General features: G+C 47.1%; 1 protein-coding gene across 3 annotated transcripts; it reads left to right on the forward strand.

Moving 5' to 3' along the window:
• The first annotated feature begins 9,836 nt into the window (after positions 1-9,836).
• Positions 9,837-19,639, forward strand: TMEM177 (transmembrane protein 177). Of its 3 annotated transcripts, none has more exons than XM_064287292.1 (2): positions 9,837-9,952; positions 11,290-19,639. In XM_064287292.1, the coding sequence occupies exon 2, from the start codon at positions 11,312-11,314 to the stop codon at positions 12,245-12,247; it is 936 nt and encodes a 311-aa protein (XP_064143362.1). In that variant the 5' UTR covers positions 9,837-9,952; positions 11,290-11,311; the 3' UTR covers positions 12,248-19,639. The 3 variants fall into 3 exon arrangements, with proteins under 3 accessions (XP_064143362.1, XP_010594703.2, XP_064143363.1); XM_010596401.3 differs by having other exon boundaries at positions 9,844-9,956; XM_064287293.1 differs by having other exon boundaries at positions 9,851-9,964.
• Positions 19,640-19,845: the final 206 nt, after the last annotated feature.

A 19,845-nucleotide genomic window follows, 5' to 3' on the forward strand; every position in this document is an offset into this window, starting at 1 on the left:
AATGAGGACCCCAGCCAGTAGCATTAAACCCCTTCATGGGTGCTACACCCATCTAGTCCGATGGAGTTGCACACACGAGACATTTACACAGTGCTGGCAAAGTGAAAGCCATTTTATTACTCAGAAAACAGATGGCAAAGAACAGGATCAGATCCGCGCTGAGCCGGTCCCCCTGGGCTCTGGAAGCTGCCCAGGCAGGATGAAGATTCCTGTATGCTTGCTCCACTTTGCACCGTGGGAGAAGGACCTGCTTATGTCACAAAGGAGACCCACTTACCCTCCCCAAAAACAGATGTTCACTCTTCCGTCACTGGGCGGTTATGCTGTGGCTCAGGTGTCAGCAGGTGTGCCACACTTCAGGTGACAAGTTCACACCACCACTTCAGTATCAGCAAGTGTGTCATGGCTGCTGCTGTTGCGCACTCTCTCTCAGCAGCTCCTCTTGGCCTGCTCTGCTCCCATCGCTGACTGGTCTACCTCTCAACCAGCAGCCCCGGAATAGCCCTGGGCCAGCCCCAACCCTAGGCCAGCATCACAATAGCTCTGAAAACAGAACTACTCTGCAGGCGACCCCTGCCACAGGGCGCCCACGGCTTGGCGGGTAGCCCCTGCCACAGGGGACCCAAGGCTTGGCGGGCAGCCCCTGCCACAGGGTGCCCAAGGCTTGGCGGACAGACTGCTGCACAGGGTCGCATGCAGCTGCCTTGGGCCTCTCTCCCAGCCTCTGGGCCAGGGCCCCTTGCCATTGCCTCTGGGTCTTTCCCTGCTGCCTCTCTGCCCTGTAGGCTACTTCAGCCTTTCGCCACTGAGGTTACAGATCTCAGCTCAACCAGGGTTTTTGCTGCCTCTGGGCCCATTCGTTGTCTCCACTGGATGTGTTACAGCTTCTTTGCCTGGGTCTGGGAGGTTCTCAGCACGGTCCTGTGTCCAAAGGCTCTTGACCATGAGGTCCCCCGGTTCTGTGGGGTTAGCCATTTCTTGTCAATTTCAAGGCAAGGCCTTCCTAGTAGGATTGCAGCCCAACCAATCCATGATTACCCAGGAAATGTCAGTCAACTCAGGCCTGGGCAACCTCCCCAGCCAAACCTGTGCCCAAGCTGTTTTTTCCAAAGACCTGAGGGCAAAAGTTCACATAAGGGAGCTTATTACACAATAAAAAGGCAGGCCCTTCTCTATGTGTTTACTCTACTTGATGGTAGAACTTGCCCCGGGTTAAGGTTGGACCTGAGGATAGGCTGCTGTCAAGGTCCCCATGCTTGGAGTGCCAAGCTGGCCACCCTTGGGGCACCAATGGTCTTGCTGTACCCTTCCCTACCCGCCCCCTAAAGCTCTTGCCCTTACTTCAGGTCGATACACTCACCTCCAACCTTGAGACTAACCAGATTCTCAGGACTTTTCCTGTCACTCCCAGTTGACCACTCTAGACCCTTAAATGAATTGTTTACCCACCTTTCCTTGGGTTCTAAATCTACAGGACTAATCTCATCTTGCCTCACAGTCCTGTTTACCTCCTACCACCAAAAAATCAAGCTAGATTAGCAGAGAAATTAACCAGAGAACAGGAACTTGGCCACCACCAACACGGGCTGTTCACATTATGACCCACAAGTAGGAAGACAGCAGTTATTTAAGAAAATATCTTTCTTCTCGTTCAGTCCTTCCTACCAGATGAAAAATCCTTTTACAAAAGGTTAAATGTAAGATATCAGCCCATATACGCCCACTTCAAGCAGTTGGAACCACAAGTCTAATCTACATTGGGGGTAGGGCTCTGAGGGGGTGGGGGCAGTTTTGTGTGAAATATGGGGGTGACATTTTAAAACAATGAGATTGAGTCTTAACCAAAATGAAGCTGTCTTAATAACCGATGTTAACTGACAAATTACAGATTTGGATAGTGTATCATTAAGGAAGCCTGCTACGAAGCAGGAAATCAGACAGTTTGAAGAGCACAATTGGTAGCAATTATTGGAACAATAAAGCCATTTGATTCATACCCCAGTGAGCTGATATTCCTCAATCAAATGATTCACAATTATAGTCATCACCGGAAGTCCAAGGTTCTGATGTCAGAAAGACGGTGGAGAATGGAAGTCGATGGGAAAAATAAGGATCATGACGGAGAAGGGGGGTGGCACATAGCGTGGCCGAGGTGCGGGGCGCAGGGTCTGATCCAGGGCCTGTGGTTCGATCCTATGACATATAGCATGTTTAACATGGTGTGTTAAAATGAGTGAAAGAATGTTGTATATTGTGGCAATAAGGGAAGCTGGTATCTCATAAAGACAAGAAAGAATTGAAAATCTTTTATATTTGAACAAGGTAAGTTTATGGACTCAGTAAAGTTGGAGTTGAATTGCAAACAGTATCATGAGTTCATGACATTTAAAAAAAAAATCTATCTTTATGGCTCTGCCTTTAAAGTGGTGTTGCTGTTGGTGTCACCCACCCTCAGTGCCAAGTAGAGCGATCTAACACATGTCCATAACACCCAGATTTTGATCTCAGATGTAATTCTCCAGAAAAAGTAATCGGGGATTCTTGAAAATTGGTTAATATCTTGCAACCAGGATAATTAAAGATGGACTTGGAGTACCGTGTTGTCTCCAGAAAGCCAATATGCTTCCAAAAATATCCAGGGTCATTTTAAAGGATAAAGGAAGCAGTTGAAGGGGGTTCCCATTGGTCAAGTTGTGACCACTTTGACATTAGGAAGAAAGTAATAGTTCTGTACAGAGCCACATGAGGCACACCAAAGGAAAGACATGTACACATTTTTAATGACGTTTATAGGAAATATCGTGTATCGACCAAGCCAAACTATGTGCATACTACAGTCAAGTTTTGATCAACAGCAAAATGTCATCGTTACAAACCAAACAATAAAAAGATTTATTGCAATCTCAAAGGAGATGCAGCATCGCATTAGCTCTGCTCAGACAGTGAAAACTTGGGAAAGATTCTTCTATTACAAAAAAAAAGACATAAGCTTGGAAAGTTCAGTTATTTCTACAGAGATTCAGCCTAATAACACCAACTCGTGATGAATCATCTAGAAGTCTCTGGACCTCTGTGCTGGGCACCTCAATCTGCAGAGTCTCAGTGTGAAGTGGCCTGAGATAATGGTTCTGTGCCCATGGGTTGGGTGAGTATATTTGTAAGCTTGGGGTGAATAAAGGAATCTACCTGTGGTATTGATACCAAAAAAAAAAAAAAAAAAAATTTTTGTTTCGTTTTGTTTTGTTTTAAATAGTATTGTGGGGAAACCCTGGTGGTATAGCGGCTAAGTGCTACGGCTGCTAACCAAAAGGTCGGCAGTTCAGATCCACCAGGCCCGCCTTGGAAACTCTGTGGGGCAGTTCTGCTCCATCCTATAGGATCGTTATGAGGCGGAATTGATGCGACAGAAATGGGTTATGGTTATGAGTTATAGTATTGTGGGAGCCCTGGTGGCCCAGTGGTTAAGAGCTTGGCTGCTAACCAAAGGTCAGCAGTCTGAATCCACCAGGCACTCCTTGGAAACCCTATGGGGCAGTTCTACTCTGTCCTATAGGGTTATTATGAGTCAGATTCAACTCAATGGTAACGGGCTTGGTTTTGGTTCTAGTATTGTGGTGCTGGTTAGGTTTATTTGTAATGACAAGTTTTATAATCAGTCCACAGTTTCGTGTGTGCTTCAATTTTAAAATGTTTGAAACAGGTAGGAGAATCTATTTTAAATTTTTTATCTATTTTATTGGGTTCCCAAGAGTTGCTTAAAGGTTTAGAAAATGTTTGCTTATTAGATTTGAAAAACTACTTTGTTTGGGGGGGTTAGTGTCTTTAAGAGAATCAGCGAAATTAAATTTGAAAGCGTGGTTTAAAATGTACGGGAATTTGATCAATTAAGTACTGAAGTAGTGGGGTGTAATTAAGGGAGATTTAATCTGTAAAGCCCATGGGTTAATAAAGTTTAATCAAAGAACAAATAGAAAATGTCTTATTTTTATACAAAAATTACTAGATTTATTAATTTTAAAAAACAGTTACTGTCGAGTCAATTCTGACTCATGGTGACCCCATGTGAGTCAGAGTAGAACGTTGCTTCATAGGGTTTTCAGTGGCTGGTTTGCAGAAGTAGATTATCAGGCCTTTCTTCCAGGGCGTCTCTGGGGGACTCAAACCGCCAACCTTTCTGAGTTCTTAACCATTAGGCACTACCCAGGGACTCCAGATTTATTAATAAAGTAGCAATATTTGCAAATTGAGATTTTAGGCTTGGGAGACACAGGATATTTAAACTTACTACTTCAATAAACTGAATAGTAATTAAAACATATCCCTGACACACATAAAAGTCCCCTCAGAATTAAAAACTCTATCAGATGCCCTGTTATCCATTATTTCCTAGATGCTCATTCCCATATTTATTCCCATTGATCCCCTAATCTGGCCCCAATCAACCACCCCTTGCAGGCCTGCCAAACTTCACTGTGATCCTTAGAACACAGACCTCCATACCTTCATCCCCTTCTCTGAACTTCTCCTTCTCTTGCCAATCAAAACTTGGCTCTCCTCTCTGAGAACACAGCAGCCCTCTTGAGTGAAGTTATTTTCTCCCTCAAGCTCTATGGAAATCAGAGTAGAATAGGTGTCCTCTTTGTTCCCCATGGCTGTTTTCTCCTTAGCAAACTCCAGCTCCTTGGAAGGGCATGTCCTCATACCATTCCACTACACTACCCATCTTTGGTGCTATTATCTGCCCACCTCCTGGTCATTTGTATGCATTCTTGAATTATTTTAGCACCTGGATTCTTTACTACTCCCCCTTTCACCATTTTTGCCAACTTCAGCATTCAGCATCCAACATCTTGGCCTCTTAACTGAGCTCTTCAATTCTCAATAGTCTCGTCCTCTACTCCATCTCAGCCATCCACCCCCAGAGTCAAACCATTGACCGTGTCATCATCAGTGTTAGAATCATCTCTGAGACATCTGTTTCAAGTCTCCTACCCCACCACTGCCTTCTTATACTTCTACTTGGCTTACTATGGTAAGCCTTACATTCCACTGGGCTAATGATCCTGCCTAGAGATAGTGCCTGGCATGTGGTACACGCCATTTAAGTGTTTAATAGATAACTAACCCCCATAGTTCCTTGCTATCCTCCTCACTAGCCTGGAGTTCATGGTCCATCACTAGATAATCACTCCTTTGCACCTATTTTCACTCCCCTTGTCTCTCTCTCTCTCTCTTTCTCCCCAATTTGTTCTTGGCTGGCTAAACCCTACTCTGGTTAATACCAACTACCCACCTACATCCCTGCACTTGAGCACCTGAACATCGTTGGAGAAAATCACACAACCTTACAAGTCTCACATTGCATTTTTGATCACAGATTTCAAGTGGACACTGAACGAACGGCAACCATGTTTCCCTGGTGGATTCTTTCTACGTCTTCAAATGGAAATTTTACATCTTTTACACTCTCAAACCTTCACTACCCCCTTCCCACTACACTCTCAGCTGATGATCCCACCCCATGTGTCACTGGAAATAAAAGCAATCAGATAAGAACAGCCTCATCTTCCCACCACGAAATGCCCAGCCTACCATCCCTACGTCCATTGACCATAGCTTCCCTCTTGTTACAGCAAAGCAGTGCTTCCTGTCTAGGCACTCCTTCCACTCCTGCCCTGGGTCCCATCTCCTCTTACTTACCCGAGGAATTCCTTCCTGCCTACAGTGTCCTGCCTCTGGCATCGTCGATTTCTCTCTCTCAATGAGATAATTATAATATAAACGTGCCTCCATATTATCTCTTTAAAAAAAAAGAAAACACTTGTCAGACCTCACGCTTGCCTTGAGCTTTCACCCCATCTGTGTTAGTTTCCCAGAGCTGCTGTAACAAAGCACCACAAAGAAGTGGTGTAGGACAACAGAAACTTGTTCTCTCACAGCTCTGAAGACTAGAAATCCAAAACCAAAGTATCAGCCGTGCCACGCTCTCTGAGGTTCCAGAGAAGAATCTGCCGCATGCCTCTCTCCTAGAATCGGGTGACTTCCGGCAGTGCTTGGCATTCCTAAGCTTGTAGATTCGCTACTCCAATTTCTGCCTCCACCTTCACATGGCTCTTTTCCCTCTGTGTGCCTGTGTTCCGTCACCTCTTTCTTATAAAGACACCAGCCATATTGGATTAAGACCCACACTAATCCAATATGACCTCATCTTTACTTGATTACATCTGCTAAGACTCTATTTCTAAATAAGGTCACATTCACAGGTATCAGGGGTTAGGACTTGAACATATCTTTTTCGGGGAGACGTAATTCAACCCACAGCACTATCTCTACTCCCCTTCACAGCTGAAGAGTTGTCTGTACTCCCTGGGTCCATTCCTCACCTCCCATTCTCTCTTCGACCAGTCAAGCTTTGCTGCTCACCTCTCCACCAACAGCTCCTATCAAGGTCACCAAGGACTTGCTATTGCAGTTAGAAAAAATGCGAAGTCCTCTCTCAGACTCACAAAACTCTGGTGATCTGGCCCCTGCCCACTTCTTCCAACTCCCTGCTTATCTTTTCTTCTTGCCTTACTGCAGCCACACTGAGCTTTCTGCCCCTCAAACACACTAACCTCATTCCTGTCTTGTTGTTGTTGTTAGGTGCCATCAAGTTGGTTCCAACTCATAGCAACCACATACACAACAGAACAAAACACTGCCCAGTCCTGCGCCATCCTTACAATCATTGTTATGCTTGAGCTCATCAATGTAGCCACTGTGTCAATCCACCTCGTTGAGGGCCTTCCTCTTTTCTGCTGACCCTGTACTTTACCAAGCATGATGTCTTTTTCCAGGGACTGATCGCTCCCAATAACATCTCCAAAGTATGTAAGACACAGTCTCACCATCCTTGCTTCTAAGGAGCATTCTGGTTGCACTTCTTCCAAGGCAGATTTGTTCATTCTTTTTGCAGTCCATGGTATATTCGATATTCTTCACCAAAACCACAATTCAAAGGCGTCAATTCTTCTTCTTCAGTCTTCCCTATTCACTGTCCAGCTTTCACATGCACATGATGCGATTGAAAATACCATGGCTTGGGTCAGGTGCACCTTAGTCTTCAAGGTGACATCTTTGCTTTTCAACACTTTGAAGAGGTCCTTTGCAGCAGATTGGAAACCCTGGTGGCCTGGTGGTTAAGAGCGACAGCTGCTAACCAAAAGGTCGGCAGTTCAAACCCACCAGGTGCTCCATGGAAACTCTGTGGGGCAGTTCTACTCTGTCCTATAGGGTCGCTATGAGTCGGAATCGACTTGACGGCTGTGGGTTTGGTTTGGTTTGCAGCAGATTTACCCAACGCAATGTGTTGTTGGGTCTGGGAACTAACGATTTTCTCTGCTGGGCCGTTTTCACCTGGATCTCCATCTCATCCTTCCATCATTCAGAACTTAGCTCAAACATCACCTTTTCAAGGAGCCTTCCCTAACCACCATAGGTAAAGGGCTTCCCCTACCTTCTTTACCTTATTACCCAGATTTATTTCCTTAATAACCTTATCTCTATCAGAAATGATCTCATTTTCTTATATTTATAGGTGCTAAATAAATTAAAATAATAAATAAATGTGTTGACTGAATAAGCAAACCCTTGCTGAAGTTAATGTCATACCCACAAGTAGCAGAAAGAAAGAATGGTGCAAGGAGTCAGGTCCCTCAGGGAGCAGGGCCAGGGCCTACCAGTTCTGCTGCTGAGGCACCTGGTTGGCTGCCGACCCAGGAGCACCACTCAGGGGCATGTTTGTGGGTCTGGTTCACAGCCCCTGAATGCACCCTTGGGCACTGTCCTCAGACAGGGGCAGCCGGCAGGGGAAGGCCAGGGACACTGTGGCAGGAACAGATCCTTGTTGCCACTTCCCTGGGCCCACCCTGAGTCGGGCAAGCTCCTCCCAGACCTGGAGCAGAACATTCCTGAAAAGAAAGAGAATCCCAGCAGAGGAGAAGGACCAAGAGACTCCTTCATAGCTGTTCTTTGGTCCCGCCAAATAGTAGCAGAGAAAGGCTTTCTCTATCTGGCAGCCTCCCAAACTAAGGGCTGCCTGGGCAGCCTCTATTAACAGGGCCAGATACTGACCACACTCCAGCCTCACATTAGGGATTTGTAAGAAGGCCTTTGAGGCCATGCAGGCTTCAACTCCAAGAACCTGCCTCCTACACTCAAAGTCACCTAGGGGCTGCTCTCCAGGGCCTCTCCCATCTTGTTATGGCTGGTCTTCCTCAACTCTTTTATCTCTATCTACTCCCACACTCAGGAAAGGGTCTGCACGAGAAGGTTCACCATTGTGCTGTTTCTTATCCATGCTTTCATCCCCAGTACTTGGCAGGGTAGGAGGTGAATGAATAATGAATTCGTGAGTGGTAGCATTTCAGACAAGGAAATGGTGAGTGAGGAGATGTCGGGGACAGTTGCACACCTAAGTACGCAAGGTAGACGACCACATACTAGTGTTATTGGGAAGCCCAGCCTTAAGCAAAACACACATGTCTCATGGGGAAATGTAAGCTCCTGGGGTGCTTTAGTGGAACGAGTGACAAATCAGCTCTGCAGTGGTGTTGGCTGGCCTCTTTTAATATATGCATCTTTAAGTGAGATAAAATTCACCAAAAATTCACCATTTTAACCATTTGAAGTGTATAATACAGCGGTTTTTCAGTATATTCACAATTTTGTGCAATCATCACCACTACCTAATTTCAGAACGTTTCCATCACCCCAAAAAGAAACCCTTCCATTGGTCACTACATTGGCGGTTTGTCTAGAGACACAATGGTCAAGGGGCAGCTAACCTTCCAAAGCCCAATCCCAAGGACCCACTCTTCTGGATCTCCTTACATCCTCACTCTTCTGCTCAGGATGGGAGTGAGGGAACCAGAGGAGCTGGAATGGAAAGAAAAATCAGACCAACGAGATCTGTTCCTAACTCTGTCTTTAAGTCAAATTTGTAGGTAAGTCGGAACAAGACCCACTTGGGAGAACTGGCAAGGCCCACTAGGGTGACTTTGCATGGAGGCAGGAGGGATGAAGGCAAATGCGAAGGAAAGGCTCCTATCCTGCCTTGATGCGACCTGCACAAGCCCCAAGCCTGTTTTTGGACCTGTAAAATAAGAATAATCTACTTCAGGGGTCAACCAATTTTTTCTGTAAAGGGCCAGGGAGTAAATATTTTAGGCTTGTGGGCCACGCTGTTTGTTGCAGCTCAACTCTGCCCCCGTTGAAAAGGCAGCTACAGGCAATTTGTAAAGGAATGAGTACAGCTGTGCTTCCATAAAACTGGTTACCAAAACAGGTAGTGGGCTAGATTTGGCCCACAGGCAAGCCGATTCCTGATCTACCCCACAGAGCTGCCGGGAAGGCGATGGGGACGGGGGCGCAGCGGCTGTAGCAATAATGTAGCTCGGCACATCCGCCGGCGGTGAGCGCTTCTAGGGAGGAAAGGGCACGGGCCCGGCAGTCGGACGGGCGTGGGTCCCGCCGGCGGCACTGTCACAGACCGCCCCGAGACCCTCGCGGGGCCGTCACCCTCCCGGGGCCGCCGATTCCTCTCCTCACACAACCAGGCAGGCAGCCGGCGTTGCTCAGCCCAGCACTAGCAATGCCACAGAAAAGTCGCACACCCACCCCAAAGAGCTCAGTTAAGGGACGGCTAACGGCGAAGACCTGCGCCACCGCGGCCTCTTCCCCCAACCCCTTCCCTGGACCCCGGGCCAGCGTGCTTTGCGGCCGGCCCCGCCCCCAAGAGCCCGCCTCCAGCTCTCCCCGCCCCGTCGCCGGACCGGCGTGCTTTGCGCCCGGCCCCGCCCCGGGCACGTTTCGCGGCGCCCGGACAGAGGCGGAGGAGGTGAGTTCGCCCAGACCCGCGCGGTGGTGTCTCGTCACCAGCGTCCCTGCTCGCAGCCTGTTCGCGCCACAGGAGGTAGGTAAGGAGGTGAGAGCAGAACGATGAGCCCCCTGCGAGGACACTACAGCTCCTCCTCGACCCGCCCGGCTCCGCCTGCAAGGCCGTGGTCCTGGGGGCATTGACCTTAGCCAGACCCTTCCCTCCCTGGCCTCAGTTTCTCCATCGAAAAAAATGTCTCGTTGGCCCTTTATCGGTCATATGGACACTCGTAGGAGTTTTTTTATTGAAATAGGCCAAGTAATACCTCCCCCCACTGCACACCCATTCTTGTTAGCAGCAATTTCTTTGCTAATAAAACACTTAGATAGGAAGGCAGTATCCTTCAACCAAAGTTAAATAATTATGAATTTTTACTTAAATAATTAGGATAAAATGATTGGAGGTCCAGGATGTGTTTCAAAATAAACCAGTTGGAGGAGAGGGCGTGGGTGGGAGTAGAGATGAAACAGGATTGGCCGTGAGCTGATGATGGTTAAAGTTGGTTGATGTATTTTCAGGCAGTTCCCGGGTTATTAACGAGATTCCTAAGTATGTCTATAAGTCGAGTTTGTGGATAAGTCGAGACAGGTACATGGTGCTCTTAGTGTCAGTCAAATGTTTGCCTTAGTATATACCTTTATATGCGTATAAAACACTTCTGAACTGCGCAGTGTTTTCATGAATGTCGCAAAACAGTACATGTGTTTTTACAACCATTGTATTTTGAACTCAAACTTTTAATAGGCTTTATGGCAGTCCATTCTTTAGTATGAATTGCCCTTAAGTCGTAACCCGGGCACTGCCTGTATTTAATACGGTGTTCGCACAACGGCCGAATCACATAACGTCCTATTTCACACAACGTGTCGTGGATGTTAAACGACACATGACTGTACATCTAAAGCACTCAGTCTGGTATATACTAAGTATGTAAATTAGCATATGTATTTCATCTAAAAATTCAAGATCATAGGGCTTTACTATGGGATGAATAAGTTGAATGAGACAGTCAGCTACTTAGTGCTATGCCTAGCGTGAGAATAAAAATAAAGATCACAACAGTTACCACAGGGGTGCCTGCCACTGTGCCAGGCACTAAATGTTTTATGTGTGTTAATTTATTTACGCATCACAAACATTCTGGAAGCCATGGTCACATACCCATTTGGTGAAAATGATGCACAGAGTGGTTGAGTGGTTTCCCCAGGGTCACAGAGCTAGTATGAGATGGAGCTGGGATTTGAACCCAGGCAGGTCTGGCTCTAAGGGCTATTCGGTACTGCCTTAATTAAAAAGGATATGGGCCTGGGGAATGTTCAGTCTGCAAGCAGACCTGGAGAACTTCTGGCTGACTTCTCTCTCTCTTGGCCCAGGTTGTCAGCGGTGGCAGCACTCATGGCTGGTCCCCTGTGGTGGGCTGCAGTGTTTATACAGAGACACAGGACAGGCGTCTTGGTATCTTCCTGCGCAGGACTGTTTGGGGCCCAAGTCTCATATCACCTCTTCCCAGATCCTGTGGTCCAGTGGCTGTACCAGTACTGGCCTCAGGGCCAGCCCGCCCCACTCTCCCTGGACCTGCAGAGCCTCTTCCAGGAGGTGCTTCAGGACATGGGCGTCCCCTCAGGCCACGGCTACAAGGCCTTCACCACCTTCACCTTCCAGCCAGTGAGTGCCGGCTTCCCACGGCTCCCAGGTGGGGCCGTGGTGGGCATCCCTGCCAACTTTCTGGGTGGCACAGTGACCAACACTGGCCAGCCTGTGGTGGTACATGGGCAAAGAGTGGACTGGCACAGCCCAGAAGGTGCCCGGCTGAGAGATGCCCTGACCCTGTCCCATGATGCCCAGAAGTTTGCCTTGGCCAGGGAGGTGGTGTACCTGGAGAGCAGTGCAGCTGCCCTGCAGTCCCTGCCAGCCCCAGCTTGCCTGGCAGGGACCTGGGCACTGGGTGTGGGTGTCAAGCAGGCACTGGGGCTCTATGGAGGCCCCATGAACTTACGGGCTGCGTTCAACTTGGTGATAGCAGTAGTGGGCTTTGTGGCCTATACCTTTTCCATGGACTCACTCACTCATACCCTGGAAGCGTGGCTGGACCGCCGCACGGCCTCCCTGTCCATAGCCTATGCCCGAGGGGGCGTGGAGTTCTATGAGAAGATTCTGTCAGGCAACCTGGCCCTGCGCAGTCTCCTGGGCAGACGTGGGGAGAAACTGTATACGCCCAGTGGAAACATCAACCCCAGACACTTGTTCCGCATCAAACATCTACCCTATACGGTCCGCCGGGACTCTGTGCTGCAGATGTGGAGGGTGGCCCTCAGCCCAGGCCAGTCCTGAGGGGTCATCACAAAGACATTCCAGTCTTGCAGGTACCACCCTGCCATTGACTCTGGGGGGCTCTCTTGGTGCCTCAGCACCCACAGCCCAACGTCAGAAGCATCACAGGCTCTGCAGTTAAATACCCTGAGGTCTACCCTAACCCACCGCTTGTGAACTCTGTAACCTGGGGCATGTCTCTGTGAACCTGAGTGTTGACTTCCTCAGCTGTAAAACTGAGATGGTGAAAACTACTTTGCAGGACTGTAGAGCTGTATGAAAACATGAACATAAAGATCATGAACACCTGGCAGAGCATTCCATAAATAAACTGGAGGCCCTTCCTTCTTGGTCTCTGAATACCAGTGGACTGTGGGAGTCTGGCCATATCTTCCCCACCAGACATGCTTGCAGGATGGATGTGACCACTATTAGAGTGAGAACCGCCTCATAATTTGCCAAATCCAATTATTCTCTAATGTGTAGAGATGATGAGAGGTTAGCATGGGCCTGCGAGCTGGGAAAGATAGACTTGAGGTGGGGCTTTAAGGGTAGGGTAGTAGGGCCCTGTGGACACAAGTGACATGCTCAGAGAGGTGTGCGCAGCCAACAGGGCTGCTGGGGCACCAGGAAAGCCACTAGCACCCCTGGGTGAGGGAGGGAAGGTGTTCCGGAATCTGGTGAGATCTGTAATGTGAGAGACCTGGCTGGAGCTCTCGCTGAAGGTAGGGGAAGAAGCCATCGCTAAATCCAAGGCCATGCAGGGAGGGAGCCCAGGACAGGGAGCTCAGTGATGCAGGCCAGCACAGTCAGCCTCCTGGGGCCCAGAGCATTGTCAGGGCCTGGAGAAGAGGGTGAGCTTGGTTCATAGCGGGCAGTGGGGTGGAGGTGGGGAGTGGACCACACCTGGGGGTCACACTCAGGATCCCTAGGAAGGCTGTGTCCTTGCCCTGCTTGTTCCTCATGAGCCCATCAGGTGGTGGGTAGAGCACATCTCCACTTTTGATCTTTACCTTAGACAAAAGAGGAGGGGGCTGAGCAGAGGAGACCACAGCAGGGCTAGGTGAAGAGACTCATGATCAGCAAGCTAGGCCCAACTTGGACACTTGTGTAATCTTTTCATTGGAGGTTGTGTTTTTCCCTGGAAGAGTTCTGAAGAAGTCAGGACTTGTCCATAGTAACTCAGGGTAAAGGGATGAGGCCACATCCTGGGAGGACATGAAACAGCAAGACTGGGGAGCCCAGCACAGGTGGCACATGTGAGAGGAGAGGGTCAGATGGGGTTGATGGTACCTTCCTGCTGGGTCTTTCCCCCTGAACTGGAGTTTGGCTTCGTCCTGTGTCAGCCCATGTGTCCTTACATCAGGCTGGGCAGACTTGAGTTCCGGGGGCCCCCTACTCAGCTCTCAGGTCCCTGGTGCTAGGACGGGTGCAGGGCCTGGGTTTGACAAATGTATGGAAGGGTAGATGAGGTAGTGAATGGCCGAATGAGCCTATACTCAGGGAAATGCCACTTCATGGGCTCCTCAGGGTATCACCCTGCTGCTGCTGCTGCTGCTGCAGGTCAGGGGCCACAAGGCCACATGGAGCCACCTAATTCTTGGCTGTAGAAGTGCAGTGTGGGATCTGATAAGCTCCACCTTCTCACCCCTCGCAACCTCATCCCAACCACTCAGTACTGTAGGAGCCAAGATGAAGACAGACATTCCTGCTGGTCTGCCCAAATGGTAAGGGTGCCCCAGTGTGGGGGTGGGGAGGGAATCAGCGCCCTGTAACAGCTCTTGCTTCCCCTACTCCAGTTCACAAACTTGCCACTCAGGTGGGCTGTCCCCAGTGCCCACACATGCCTTTCATGGCACCCGAGGCTCACAGAACCCCAGGCCGCACAATGCTGCTCCTCACGCATTCCGCACGTCCCACCAAACCCAGCTCAAACCCTTACCCTCCCAGACAGTTCTTCACTTGAGTCATCCAGCTGTTCTCACCTCTCCCAGCTCTTGAAAATGCAGGTTGCTTTCCTGCTTAAAACCTTTAGACCATGACTAGCTTTCTGGCTAATGCCCCATCTCCACGCCTGGGTCAGCCTCTCCAACCCATTTGGTGCCTCGCTTCCTCTGACCCTTTGGATTCTAGCCTTGCCAGCCTCTTGGTCCCATAATACCCTTCCCCACACAGGCCCCTGCGCTATATCTGTGATCTGGGATGCTCTCTCATTGTCCAGCCCCTTGCTCAGTTACTTAGGGCTCTTGCTGTAGGAGGTACTCAGGGACATGACGTGACACTAGTGTCAGTCCTCCCAGAACTTTCTCCGATCTCACAGTGAATTCCCTTATATGCAGTCACACACTACACTTCTTCCTAGCTCTGACTGCTAACTGTATGTAAGTTGTCACGTAGTTAGCAGTCTAGCATTTTATTTGCTGAAATATAATATCAACAGGGGCAGGGATTGTATGTCTTGTTTACTGTTCCTGTAATCTCCATAGGAACCCTGGTGGCTCAGTGCTTAAGAGCTATGGCTGCCAACCAAAAGGTCAGTGGTTCAAATCCACCAGCTGCTCCTTGGAAACCCTATGGGGCAGTTCTGCTCTGTTCTGTAGGGTCGCTATGAGTCAGAATTGACTCGACGGCAATGTTTTTGTTTTCATATTTTCCATAACATTTTTTGAATAAATGAGCAGCACTCTTAACCTACAACAGACACAGCCCTGGCTCCCTAAACCTGTGAGCAATTACAGGAAGGCTGCAGAGCATCCTGGACAGTCCCATCGTGGGCCTATGCCACAGGACGCCGCGGACAGCACCATTGTGGATCTGTGCCGCAGGACACCCTGGGCAACGGCATCATGGATACATGCTTGACCCTATCTTCCCAACTTGGTGGCAGTCTCCAAGGGTAGGGTCTGGTCCCAATCTTCCATGATTTCTGACTTCAGTGGAGACACCAGGAGGCTTGGATCACTTCCTGTAGGGCACAGATTACTACCCACAGCCCCAGGGATAGTAGGAGAAAGGTGAACCCCCCAAATTTTGTGATATATTGTCCCCCTGCACAAAGATCTCAGAGTTTGGCCCCAGAAAGGTTAGCATGCTCTAGGGCTTTGCCGCTGGGCCCTGTGGTGGGCAATCGCCCTGTAAGCATACCTTGCAACTTTCCTTCTCAGGTGTCCGCTGCATGACACTGATGAGCTCTGCCCTGAGTCCCTGGTGACTTGTGGTCCCTTCACTCTCCACGTTCATGGTTTTCTGGGCATGAATGTGGAAAGAGAACAGTCACACACAGACCCAGACTAGGGTGACATACAGAGAGCTACATCATGAAAGACAGAGGTAGCCAGAGTGCAGAGGAGTCATGGCGCTGACATTGCCCCTGTCCCCACCCAATGTCCACAGTGTAGGGCCCCACTCAGCCACGTCTGGAGATGGACAGACACAGGAACACTCAGTCTCCATGTGTGCATAGGCCAGGACCCACATAGACATGAGTCCTCACACGGGCCTCCTGTTGGTCTCCTGCCCATCAGGTCTGTATAGTGATGTTTATGGGACCTTTACTGTACTCTTAGAGGCATTTTCTCATTTATCTTCAAATTGGGACATAGCAATGTCAGTTTTACAGGTGAGGAAATACTGAGGAGATGTGAAGAAATTTGCGCAGTCACAAAGCTTTGTAAGTTACAGAACCAGGATCTGAAATGTACGGTCTGGCTCCAGACTCCATTCCCAGAACACCTCGTTTATACAACCTTATTTATCCTGAAGGTTTTATGGTACAAACTTGTAGAGTGAACTCTATAGCCCTTCTTCCCATGATGAGTTAGGAGTGTTTCCAGACTTACCTCTTTTATTAGGAAGTAATGGTCACTGAGCAGAGCCTTCTGGAATTCCAGGGGCTATCCCTTCAGCTAACTGAAGAGGAAGGGGCCACTCAATGTATTGTGTTTAGTGCTCAAATGGTAATAGGGTGGAAAGCATAGTATTAGCTCTAGGCGGTCGCAGCTGAGAATAAGGAGCCTTAGAAGGCAGGGGGACAGACTGGGCAGCCAGCCCTGCCACTTCAGCAGAGTGACCTTGAGCAAGTGATTTCACATCTCTAATGCTGAGTTTCCTATTAAATGGGAATTTTTTTTTCTTTTTTTTTTACTGTGATAAAATACACATTAACATAAAATTTGCCATTTTAGTCATTTTTGTTAGTACATTCACAATGTCATGTAATCCACCACTGTTTCCAGAACTTTTTTATTATCTCAAACAGAAACACTGTACCCATTAAACAGTAACCAAAAGGTTGGCAGTTTGAGTCCCCCCCAGAGGCACTTAAGAAGAAAGGCCTTGCAATCTACTTCTGAAATGTTAAAAAAATAATTAGGCATTGAAAATCCTATGGCGTACAGCCCGACGCTGACACACATAGGGTTGCCATGAGTCAGAACAGACTTGATGGCTACTGGTTTTTTGTTTTGCTTTTTAATTGCTTTGGCTAGAACTTCCAGTAGGATGTTGAGTAGAAGTGGTGAAAGTGACCATCCTTGTATTGTTTCTGACCTTAGGGGGAAAGCTTTCAGACTTTCGCTGTTGAGTATGGTGTTAGCTGTGGGTTTTTCAAAAATACCCTTCATCGTGTTGAGGAAGTTCTCTTCTATCCTAGTTTTCTGAGTGTTTTATCATAGAAGCGTGTTGCATTTTGTTAGATGCCTTTCTTCGTCAGTTGAAATGATAATACAGTTCCCCCTTCATCCCATTAATGTGGTATATTACACTGAGGTTTGTAGGTTGCACCACACTTGCATTCCTGGGATAAATCCACTTGGTCATGGTGTATAATCTTTTTAATATGCTGCTGAATTCAGTTTGCTAGACCTAATAGTAATGAACTACGTTAGCTTTTGTTTATCTGGATACGTCTTCATTTCTCCTTCATTCTGGAAGGGTAGTTTTGCCAGATATAGAATTCTTGGTTGACAGTATTTTTTCTTTCAGCACTTTAAACATGTGATCCCACTGCCTTCTGGCCTCCATGGTTTCTGCTGAGAAATCAGCAGTTTATTTTACTGAGGATTCTTTGTACATGATATATCACTTCTCTCTTGCTGCTTTCAAGATTCTCTCTTTGTCTTTGTCTCTCAGTTTTACTATAATATGTCTCGGTGTGTATCTGTTTGAGCTTATTCTTCATGGATTTGGTTGAGCTTCTTGGATGTGTATATTTATGTCTTTCATCAGATTTTGGAAATTTTCTGCCATTGTTTTTTTAAACATTTTTTTCTACCCCCTTTTCTTATCTCCTCCTGGAACTCCTTAGGTGTATGTGTTGATATGCTTGATGGTGTCCCTTAGACTCTGTTCATTTTTCTTTATTCTTTTTTCTTTCTGCTTCTCAGACTGGATAATTTCAATTGTCTTATCTCCAAGTTTGCTGATCCTTTTTTCTGCCTGCTCCAATCTGCTGTTGGACTTCAAATGAATTTTTAATTTTAATTATTGTACTTTTAAGCTCCAGAATTTCTGCCTGATTTCTTTAATTTCTATTTATTGATATTTTTATTTTGTTCATACATCATTTTCTTGATTTCCTTTAGTTCTTTGTCCATAGTTTCCTTTAGCTCATTGAGCATATTCAAGACAGTTGATATAACAACATCTCAGACTAGTAATTTCCGATGTGTGCTCTTTGTCAGAGATGGTTTCTGTCAAATTATTTTTTTCCTGTAATTGGGCCATATTTTCCAATTCCTTTGTATGTTTTGTAATTTTCTGTTGAGAACAGGACCTTCTGAGCATTATATGTGGTAACTCTGGAAATCTGATCCCTCCACTCCTCAGGGATTGCTGATTTTAGCTTGTTGAGGACTGCAACCATCCATCTGTGACTTTTCCAAACTATTTTTGCCAAATGTGTATTCCTTGTTGTGTGTGATCACTGAAGTTCCTTCCTATTGTATGTAGAGTTAGCTAGTGACCTGACAAAGATTTCCTTAAATGTCTGACTTCAAAAAGGGGAATAAAAAGGGATTTGGGCCCTTTAAATCTTCCAGTAGATGCCTCTGGGGGGAACCTCTGCAGCCAAGAGAACTGAAACCAATACAAGCATCTGTGCCGGTCCCTCAGGGCACCACCAGCCAACCAGAATGCATAACGCTACACTTTTGGAGGGTGAGGTCCCCACTGCTTACCTTGGCAGTAGTCAGCTACCTCAGGAATGTGAGCTCCTGTCCCCACAACCACCGCAAGGCTGAGGAATGGGGATGGTAGCTGGTTCATGCATGCTGCCCTTTTATGAAAAGTGAACAGCCTTTCCCTTCATCAAGCACTACTCTGGCTGTTGTAAGTGTCTGATCAAGTTCCAGAGACCTGAAATAATTGATTCCAGTCATTCTTTCCATCTCAGTGGTTGCTTTAGGGGAGAAACTGAACCCTACAGCTTCCAACTCTGTCTTACTGTGTCTTTAGTACGTATATTACAGGGTTGCTTTGACAATTAAAGTAAAATAAAGTTTGTGAAATGTAATGCCCAGTAAGAGTATATGGTAGGCTTTAAAAAAAAAAAAATGATTTCTTCAGTGTTAATCCTTTAAAGTGGTATAGGTACCAGGTTATTCAGGCCTTAGAGTTGCTGCACAAATATCAGCAATTCCTTGAGACTGGGAACCTCCCTGGGAACTCACTCCTTCCTAATACAGGTCTGTGTTTATAACTTTTCAAAGCCCCATAAAGGGCAGTTCCTTAGGTACTGTCAGATGACACCTAATGGGGCATTACTTGGCAGCAGCGGAGATCAAAGGACCCAGGGGACCTTGGGAGAAATACGACTAGGAAAGAGGTCTTTAAAGTAGGAAATGGTGTTTTACAGCTACTGTACTAGTAATTTTTAAATACTAGAACACTCAGTGTTCTAAACATTGTGATAAAATTGATACAGGGGTATGTTCTTGGTGATGTTTGTGGTAGGCAGCCCCAATGATCCTTGCTTCTGGTATTCTTGGCCTTGTATAATCCTCTCTCTTTGCTTTCCTTGCTTCTAACCAATAGAATATGACAGTGTTGAGGGTCAGTTACTTCTGTGATGAGGTTCCAAAAGATTATGACTTCTGTTTTGCTAGCAGACTCTATTGCATTCCAAGTCTGATGAAGAAAGTGGCCATGTTGAAGAGGCCCAGGTGGCAAGGAACTAAGGGCAACAGCCAGCAAAAGACTGAGAAGCTAATTGTAATAGCCCATAAGGAACTGAATTCTGCCACCATCTATGTGAGTTTAGAAAAGGGTCCTTCCTTGGGGTCAGATGAGACCCCAGCCTCAGCCAACACCTTCATTGCAGCCTGTGAGAGACCCTGAAGCAGAGGACCCAGCTAAGCTATGCATGAATACCTGACCCACGGAAACTGAGATAATAAATACATGTTTTAAACACTATGTTTTGTGGTAATTTGTTATGTAGCAATAAAAACTAATACATATTATGAATCAGCACTGACAAACATTTTTAGAAAGCAGTTTGGCAAAACTTAATCACAAAACTATCTTTTGACCCCATAACTTCATACCTAGAAATTTATCCTGGAGATACAATCCAGTAGAAACTAAATAGTGTATGCCCAGAGATGTACATATGAGCATTA

Source organism: Loxodonta africana, chromosome 6 (assembly GCF_030014295.1).
Source record: "Loxodonta africana isolate mLoxAfr1 chromosome 6, mLoxAfr1.hap2, whole genome shotgun sequence".
NCBI lineage: Eukaryota > Metazoa > Chordata > Mammalia > Proboscidea > Elephantidae > Loxodonta > Loxodonta africana.

What these genes read in the sequence shown, in the direction of transcription:
- TMEM177 (XM_064287292.1), top strand. Translation starts at nt 11,312, where the DNA reads ATGGCTGGTCCCCTGTGGTGGGCTGCAGTGTTTATACAGAGACACAGG.